At 30.7% G+C, this 10000-nt stretch overlaps 3 protein-coding genes and 1 non-coding gene across 14 annotated transcripts in view; 2 read left to right on the top strand and 2 right to left on the bottom strand.

Annotated features, from left to right (window-relative positions):
* Window positions 1–718, bottom strand: part of wnt11f2 (wnt 11, family member 2) — a 20694-nt gene extending 19976 nt beyond the window's left edge. For 2 of the 7 annotated variants that reach the window (XR_006924340.1, XR_006924339.1), the window contains exon 1: window positions 280–503. Coding sequence is in view for 2 of the 7 variants with exons in the window: in XM_046838835.1 (XP_046694791.1) it covers window positions 280–350 (71 nt within the window). In the remaining 5 variants the exon portion in view is untranslated. The other 5 variants (XM_046838835.1, XM_046838836.1, XM_046838838.1 and 2 more) reach the window with 5 other exon arrangements.
* Window positions 1–8570, top strand: part of zgc:158432 (uncharacterized protein LOC555281 homolog) — a 31838-nt gene extending 23268 nt beyond the window's left edge. For both annotated transcript variants that reach the window (XM_046838843.1, XM_046838842.1), the window contains one exon: window positions 8485–8570. In XM_046838843.1, coding sequence (XP_046694799.1) covers window positions 8485–8570 — 86 coding nt within the window. The remainder of the gene's footprint in view (window positions 1–8484) is intronic.
* trnap-agg lies at window positions 1705–1776 on the top strand. Its single transcript has one exon. It is a non-coding gene; the product is annotated as a tRNA-Pro (tRNA).
* eda (ectodysplasin A) overlaps window positions 8290–10000 on the bottom strand; it is a 29532-nt gene continuing 27821 nt past the window's right edge. For all 4 annotated transcript variants that reach the window (XM_046838829.1, XM_046838830.1, XM_046838831.1 and 1 more), the window contains exon 8: window positions 8290–9713. In XM_046838829.1, the coding sequence (XP_046694785.1) occupies window positions 9453–9713 (261 nt within the window). In that variant the 3' untranslated portion in view covers window positions 8290–9452. The remainder of the gene's footprint in view (window positions 9714–10000) is intronic.

The raw sequence follows: 10000 nt of genomic DNA, 5'->3' as shown, positions 1-10000 counted from the left end.
ATGTTGGATGTTTCAGATAAAGAATGAAAACTTTTTTCTGAAGCCTGTTTGTGATTGTGCAGATACCTGCAGATACCTGCACTCACACGTCCTGCTCTTCACAAACACCACAGTGGAGATACACTGATGTTCACATCCTCACCACACTCTGACAACACCACCAGACAGTCTGATCTCCATCTGCATATCATCTCCTCACTGCCCAGTTCAGGGTGAAGGTCCGAACCCTACAGTGTGACGTAATAATTTTAACGTAAACGGAAGAAATGTGAATCTTACAGCCAGTAGATCGCGGCGGTGATGCGCGCGCTGGTGCAGATCAGCAGTGACGTCAGCAGCAGCTCCTTCATCTCGCGCCGAATCTCGATCTTCTCCCCGGCTGGTGTGTGAGCACTGAGAGTTCTCCTCTATACTCCTGAGTAATCCACTGAGGTGCATCTGAGCAGAACCTAAAGCCTGCAAAAATTTACACTGAGGAGCGCGTGACGGTCGCATTTATAATCCCGCCCCACTCCCGTGAAGTCACGCCCCCTCCCAGATCGCTAACCTCCTGAGTGCTGCTGTACTCTTCATCATCATCATCATCATCATCACCTTCATCAGCACCTTCATCACACAGTTCAGGTGTTGGATAAGTTATATATATATAAAACATTAACATCCACCTTAAAGGGTTTTATTGAGTGTGTGTGTGTGTGTGTGCACGCGCGTGTGTGTGCGTGCGCGTGTATGTGCGTGTGTGTATGTGTGTGTGACTGTGTGTGTGTGGGTGTGTGCGCGCGCGCGCGCGTGTGTGTGTGTGTGTGTGTGTGACTGTGTGTGTGTGTGTGACTGTGTGTGTGTGTGTGTGTGTGAGACTCTGTGTGTGTGTGTGTGTGTGTGTGACTGTGACTGTGCGTGTGTGTGTGTGTGTGTGACTGTGCGTGTGTGTGTGTGTGTGTGTTTCAGCCGAGTCTTTTTGAAGATGTTTCTTTTCTTCTCTTTTGAAACCGGATCAACACGCCGCCGATTTGCATGAGAAGCGCGTGCAGCCGTTAATCCGGATTGGGCCTAATTAACATCAGCGGGTTTAATTACTGACAGGTAGCGCAGGAAGCACACACACACACACACACACAAACCCTGCAGTGTGGTGGTGGAAAGTTCCCCTGATTTCACTGTCTGGTCATGTATCCATCATTGTTAACACACACTACAAATACTAACTACAGTGTGTGTGTGTGTGTGTGTGTGTGTGTGTGTGTGTGAAAACATGTCCACAAACACTCTATCTATCTATCTATCTATCTATCTATCTATCTATCTATCTATCTATCTATCTATCTATCTATCTATCTATCTATCTATCATGTTATATAGATGGTTTGTGTGTTAGAACATTGAGGAATGTTAGCAAAAACTAACTTAGGTGCTAAAATGACCTACAGAGTATTATTATTATTATTATTATTATTATTCAGACTCCGTGTGTTGTTTATTCTTGTGTGATTGTGTTGTGTTGTGTTGTGTTGTGTATAATGCAGTGTAAATGTGTGTGGTGTGTAAATCCGCCGTTAGTTTTCGCTTCACGGTTAAATCAAACTAAATAAAAATACATTCTTTCATTCCTTTGTTTTTATAATAAAAGTGTAATAAATGAAGAGACTGTAAGTGTGTGAGCTCGTGAGATTACACGCGGATAAGCGGCGGCGGCTCGCGCGCGGCGGCTCGTTGGTCTAGGGGTATGATTCTCGCTTAGGGTGCGAGAGGTCCCGGGTTCAAATCCCGGACGAGCCCAATTTTTATTATTTTTTTTGCCATCATCAGATTCACCTTATTGTACAACCACATTGTAACCATTTAAACACTGTTATCTTCTAAACCTTCTACCAAAAGTTCTTCTGTCTAACTCTGATTCCTGGTCCGTGTTCTTTTTTCTGTATGAGGACATGTATAACATTCGGAGGAATTTTTCACTCTTTTGACAGCTTCACACTTTTTCTCTCTACTGTGCTGATAAGAAACTTGCTAATGCTATTAGCACTAATCAGTCAGAGATTTAAAGCTTTAAAAGGTCATTAGTAAGAGATTGTACAGGTGTACAGAAGGAATTAGAGCCACTGTTAGCCCTAGAATCACTATTATTACTCTCCTTACTGATTAACACTGGTATTACAGGTCGCAGAATAACACAAACACGTGAAGAGAACTGTCTTCTCTGACATGAGTAATAGAAAGGGGAAAGTATAAAATGATCTTATCACCTCCAACATACTGAGGATTCGTATACACTTATATGGTGTTGTTACACAGCAATACAGTGGGTGGGAAAGAAGAATACACACAGCATAAGGGTGTGTGTGTGTGTGTGTGTGTGTGTGTGTGTGTGTGTGTGTGTGTGTGTGGATTGTGCAGACGGCTGTGGGGTAAACACACCTTCAATTGGTTTTCTTTCAAAAACATGAGAGTTTCGTCACCTCTCTCGCTCTTGTCCATATCAATGACTCTCATAGCAGACAGGATACGATCAATGCTTTAACTGCCACACCACGAGGGTGTGGATTTGTTCAAGTGTGTGTGTGTGTGTGTGTGTGTGTGTGTGTGTGTGTGTGTGTGTGTGTGTGTGTGTGTGTGTGTGTGTAAGTTTGTACTCTTTTTATAACATACACAGAGATCTTTAAAAATGGTGAAAAGATCACACAGAGATAAAAACACTTACTGTTCGGTTTGTAAACACAGAAGAGTGAATCTGACTTTCCTTTATAAATAATAAATGACTAAATCTGATTTCTCAGATCAGCTTATGCAGTTCATCAGTTGCTATAGTGATTAGTAAGATGTTGGGCGAGACAGGAAGGACATCTTATGGCAGGAATTTGGAATAAAGTACAGTAAGTGATTTGAATGTCTTTGTTATATAGTTTATATATAGTTTAGGTATATATAGTTATGTATATATAGTTATGTATATATGGTTATGTATATATAGTTATGTATATATGGTTATGTATATAGTTATGTATATATATATGGTTATGTATATATAGTTATGTATATATGGTTATGTATATATAGTTATGTATATATGGTTATGTATATATAGTTATGTATATATGGTTATGTATATAGTTATGTATATATAGTTTAGTATATATAGTTATGTATATATGGTTATGTATATATAGTTATGTATATATGGTTATGTATATATATAGTTATGTATATATGGTTATGTATATAGTTATATATATATATGGTTATGTATATATATAGTTTAGGTATATATAGTTATGTATATAGTTATGTATATATAGTTATGTATATATAGTTATGTATATATGGTTATGTATATATAGTTTAGGTATATATAGTTATGTATATAGTTATGTATATAGTTTTGTATATATGGTTATGTATATATAGTTTAGGTATATATAGTTATTTATATATAGTTATGTTTATATAGTTTATGTATATATGGTTATGTATATATAGTTATGTATATATAGTTATGTATATATGGTTATGTATATAGTTATGTATATAGTTATGTATATATGGCTATGTATATAGTTATGTATATAGTTATGTATATATGGTTATGTATATATAGTTATGTATATAGTTATGTATATAGTTATGTATATAGTTATGTATATAGTATGTATATATAGTTATGTTTATATAGTTATATATATATATGTATATATAGTTATGTATATAGTTATGTATATATAGTTATGTATGTAGTAATGTATATATAGTTATGTATATAGTAATGTATATATAGTTATGTATATATGGTTATGTATATATAGTTATGTATATATGGTTATGTATATATAGTTATGTATATATGGTAATGTATATAGTTATGTATATATGATTATCTATATATAGTTGTGTATATAGTTATGTATATATAGTTATGTATATAGTTATGTATATATAGTTATGTATATAGTTATGTATATAGTATATATATATATAGTATATATATATATAGTTATATATATAGTTATGTATATAGTTATATATAGTTATTATATATATAGTTATGTATATATAGTTATGTATATAGTTATGTATATATAGTTATATATATATAGTTATATATATATAGTTATATATATATAGTTTATGTATATATAGTTATATATATATAGTTATATATATATATTATATATATAGTTATGTATATATGGTTATATATATATAGTTATGTATATATGGTTATGTATATATAGTTATGTATATATGGTTATGTATATAGTTATGTATATATAGTTTAGGTATATATAGTTATATATATATGGTTATGTATATATAGTTTATGTATATATGGTTATGTATATATAGTTATGTATATATGGTTATGTATATAGTTATGTATATATAGTTTAGATATATATGGTTATTTATATATAGTTATGTTTATATAGTTTATGTATATATGGTTATGTATATATAGTTATGTATATATAGTTATGTATATAGTTATATATATAGTTTTGTATATATGGTTATGTATATATAGTTTAGGTATATATAGTTATGTATATAGTTATGTATATAGTTTTGTATATATGGTTATGTATATATAGTTTAGGTATATATAGTTATTTATATATAGTTATGTTTATATAGTTTATGTATATATGGTTATATATATAGTTATGTATATATAGTTATGTATATATGGTTATATATATAGTTATATATATAGTTATGTATATATAGTTATGTATATAGTATATATAGTTATATATAGTTATGTATATATAGTTATGTATATAGTTATGTATATAGTTATATATATAGTTATATATATATAGTTATATATATATATAGTATATATATATATTATATATATATATATAGTATATATATATATAGTTATATATGTATATATGTATATATATATATAGTTATGTATATAGTAATATATATATAGTTATGTATATAGTTATGTATATATAGTTTATGTATATATGGTTATGTATATATAGTTATATATATGTATATGTATATAGTTATGTATATATGATTATCTATATATAGTTGTGTATATAGTTATATATATAGTTATGTTTATATAGTTTATGTATATGGTTATATATAGTTATGTATATAGTTATTATATATATAGTATATATAGTTATATGTATATATATAGTTATATATAGTTATGTATATAGTTATATATATAGTTATGTATATATAGTTATGTATATATAGTTATGTATATATAGTTATATATATATAGTTATGTATATATAGTTATGTATATATGGTTATGTGTATATATATATATATGTATATATAGTTATGTATATATGGTTATGTATATATAGTTATATATATGGTTATGTATATATAGTTATGTATATGGTTATGTATATATAGTTATGTATATATGGTTATGTATATAGTTATGTATATATAGTTTAGGTATATATAGTTATGTATATATGGTTATGTATATATAGTTTATGTATATATGGTTATGTATATATAGTTATGTATATATGGTTATGTATATAGTTATGTATATAGTTTAGATATATATGGTTATATATAGTTATGTTTATATAGTTTATGTATATATGGTTATGTATATATAGTTATGTATATATAGTTATGTATATAGTTATGTATATAGTTTTGTATATATGGTTATGTATATATAGTTTAGGTATATATAGTTATGTATATAGTTATGTATATAGTTTTGTATATATGGTTATGTATATATAGTTTAGGTATATATAGTTATTTATATATAGTTATGTTTATATAGTTATATATATGGTTATATATATATAGTTATGTATATATAGTTATGTATATATTATATATATATAGTTATGTATATAGTTATGTATATATAGTTATGTATATATATATATGGTTATATATATAGTTATGTATATAGTTATGTATATAGTTATGTATATATAGTTATATATATAATTATGTATATATAGTTATGTATATAATTATATATATATAGTTATGTATATAGTTATGTATATATAGTTATGTATATAGTTATGTATATAGTTATGTATATATTATATATATAGTTATGTATATATAGTTATGTATATATAGTTATGTATATATAGTTATGTATATAGTTATGTATATATGGTTATGTATATATAGTTATGTATATATAGTTATGTATATATAATTATATATATATAGTTATATATATAGTTATGTATATATGGTTATGTATATATAGTTATATATATATATGTATATATATGTATATAGTTATGTATATAGTTATGTATATATAGTTATATATATAGTTATGTATATATAGTTATGTATGTATATAGTTATGTATATAGTTATGTATATATGGTTATATATAGTTATGTATATATGATTATATATATAGTTGTGTATATAGTTATGTATATAGTTATGTATATATAGTTATGTATATATAGTTTATGTATATATGGTTATGTATATATAGTTATGTATATATGGTTATGTATATAATTATGTATATATGATTATGTATATATAGTTGTGTATATAGTTATGTATATATAGTTATGTATATATGTTATGTATATATATATGTATATATACATAACCATATATATATATACATAACCATATATGTATATATGGTTATGTATATATAGTTTATGTATATATGGTTATGTATATAGTTATGTATATATAGTTATGTATATATAGTTATGTATATATAGTTATGTATATAGTTTATGTATATATGGTTATGTATATAGTTTAGGTATATATAGTTATGTATATATGGTTATGTATATATAGTTTATGTATATATGGTTATGTATATAGTTTAGGTATATATAGTTATGTATATAGTTATGTATATATAGTTTATGTATATATGGTTATGTATATAGTTTAGGTATATATAGTTTAGGTATATATAGTTATGTATATAGTTATGTATATATAGTTTATGTATATATGGTTATGTATATAGTTATGTATATATGGTTATGTGTATATAGTTATGTATATGTAACACCTACTTGTGAAGTATTTAGTAAGAAGACTTCATGAGATCTGAAATGCTTCTGACCAGAGGGCCGAAAAACTGTATCAATGATAATTACTACTTTTTTCTAGAGTGATGGGAAACGCAGAGATAAGAAAAGACGTATAAATCCCCTGTGTGTGTGTGTGTGTGTGTGTGTGTGTGTGTGAACGTTTCAGTCATCTCTCTCTCTCTCTCTTTGCCGTCTGCTGATCTGGATCTAGTTTCGGTCACTTCAGCACTCAGGTGTGATATTTCACAACCTACACACACACACACACACACACACACACACACACACACACACACACACACACACTGTTGATTGCATGCTGAGGCTTTCAGATGTGTGAACTGCTCTCTATTGTTCGTTGTGTTCAAAGCCAGACAAGCAGAATGGAGCAAGGATAAAAATGAAACACAAAAAGTTTTTACACATAAAGACTCCAAGCACGGGCACACACACACACACACGCACGCACGCGCACACACGCACACGCACACACACACACACGATGGGTCAGGTTCACCAGCAGGTCCAGGTAAAAAAACATGATCTTTTCAGGAACTATTCTCTGGAACCTGTGACCCTTTTAGTTTTAAGAATATGTTTGCAGGAACCATCAAACCTTTTCAGAAAAATAAAAGGAACAAACACACACGTCAGAAGGTTTTACACTTTTTCACATGAGAAACCAGGACTGATGTTGTACACTGTCAACTCGGGGCCAGCAAATCGAATATGTAATCAGATTTGTAAATGTCCTCTAATAATCATGATTATGTATGAGTAGACTTATATATCCATCCATCCATCCATCCATCCATCCATCCATACATACATACATGAATATCTCACAGCACATCAGAACTTTATTTGTTCATTTGTTTAGTTTTGTTTAAACTGCTCTACCTGCTCTCAGAATAATTTATATCAGGCAACAAAACATGCCTCCATGTCCCAACCAATCAGATGCTGTAATTCCTAAATATAATCCAGATTTAAAGAAATAAAGAATACATGTTGAAAATGTTCCAAATTAAAACCCACACCCACCCACCCACCCACCCAACCACACACACACACACACACACACACACACACTTAGCTAAAGGCTACCTACCTGTGTCTGCCACTAGATGGAAGCATTACATTGCAGATTAGAAACCCATTCTGTATTTTATCCAACACACACACACACACACACACACACACACACACACACACACACACACACACACACACACACACACAGGTCTGCACGAGAAAATCTTTAATACAAAACTTTACAGAAACAGAACAAATGGAGAAATCGTGTATCTACATATTTACACTGATTGTGTAGTTTACAAATGTACATAAACACGATAAACACACACACACACACACACACACACACTCCTGAGTTACACAATACACACATCAAACGTTGTATGATGAGTGTCACAGTGAGCACACACACACACACACACACACACACACACACACACACACACACACACACACACGTCCAGTGGGCTAGAGATTGAGGGTATTTAATTTATAAAGTTGATAATATAATGAAGTGTGATACCGTAATTCTGTTCACTCAATAAAATAAAATATATGAATGTGATAAAATTATAAACTGTAGAATGTGATGTTGACTTTAAAACCTTTTATCTTTATAAAGCTGCTTTAAGAAAATGGTTAAAAACCTGTTACAAATAAAACTGAATTAAATTGATTTAATTATATGCAAGTCTGTTTGCATATAATTCAAATGTTCTCCCTTTAAAATTATAATTAGATGTTTAACATTATTCTAATTCTATTGTGTGTGTGTGTGTGTGTGTGTGTGTGTGTGTGTGTGTATTTTATGTCATTAAATTTTTTGTAATAAAACATCTCTGTTGAGAATTTCCCCCTCTCTCTCTCTCACACTCTCTCTCTCTGTCTCTCTCTCACTCCTCATTCTCAGGGAGGATCTGTAGCAGGCTGATAGGCTGAGCTCGATCATGTGACCTTTATCGCTGATTGTTCTGAATGATGTGATAGTTGGTCATGTGATAGACAGAAGTGGATCCACCTTAGAGTTAAATACAAACGTATGTCATTATTGGCAGTTGATAAAGTAGGCGGAGTCTCAGTTAGTAGATTAGGAATAATAAAAGGGGCGGGGCTTTTGTGATTTTTGGTGAGTTTAACATTCAATCGCTTCTATTAGTTCATTTAAGCTGAGTGACAGTTTTCAGTGGGCGGAGTCACTGGCCTGATTGACAGGTGTATCCGGTGGGCGGAGTTTCAGAGTGAGGATTTATTTTATACAGGATTAAGTTTGAGTTTGAGTTGATGTGTTGTTATGGGCAGAGTCTATGAGCCAGTTTGTTTTTTAAGGATGAAAACTGGGAGCTAAGCACCAGTTTCCCCAATCCTATTGGCTCAGCTGTGCCCAGCGGGTGGGGCTTCTCCGAGGCGGATGCTCCCGAGGAACGTGGTGTGGTTGGTCATGGAGATAGAGGTGTCGTCGTACACCATGCGGATAGAGATCCTCTGTCTGGCTCGAAGCCAACACACACCAGCTGTGTAGCACGTGTTAAACTTGCGCTGTCCGGTCTCGATGCTGCGTGTGCACCGGAGGAACGGATCTTTATCAATCATCACCTCATAACTCGCGATGTCCGTGAAGTTCAGGAAGTACACCTACACACACACACACACACACACACACACACGGCATAAAAACACACAAAAGGGGCCAGTGAAAGATTAGAGTACACTGTGTCATTATCTACACAATATTTGGGATATTGCATGTGTACAGTAAACTCCAGAACTATTTGCACCCTTCACCAAAATGAGCATAAATCAATATATCACAAAATACACAGTGGTGGACATAAACGAAGTAAACTGAATCTGTTACTGTACTTCGGTGCATCTACTGATCACCTACAGTTCAGCATCAGTTCAACATCAAGCAGAACATT

Source organism: Silurus meridionalis, chromosome 25 (assembly GCF_014805685.1).
Source record: "Silurus meridionalis isolate SWU-2019-XX chromosome 25, ASM1480568v1, whole genome shotgun sequence".
NCBI lineage: Eukaryota > Metazoa > Chordata > Actinopteri > Siluriformes > Siluridae > Silurus > Silurus meridionalis.
Note: the sequence above shows the minus strand (reverse complement) of the source record. Positions and strands in the feature narration are given on the sequence as shown.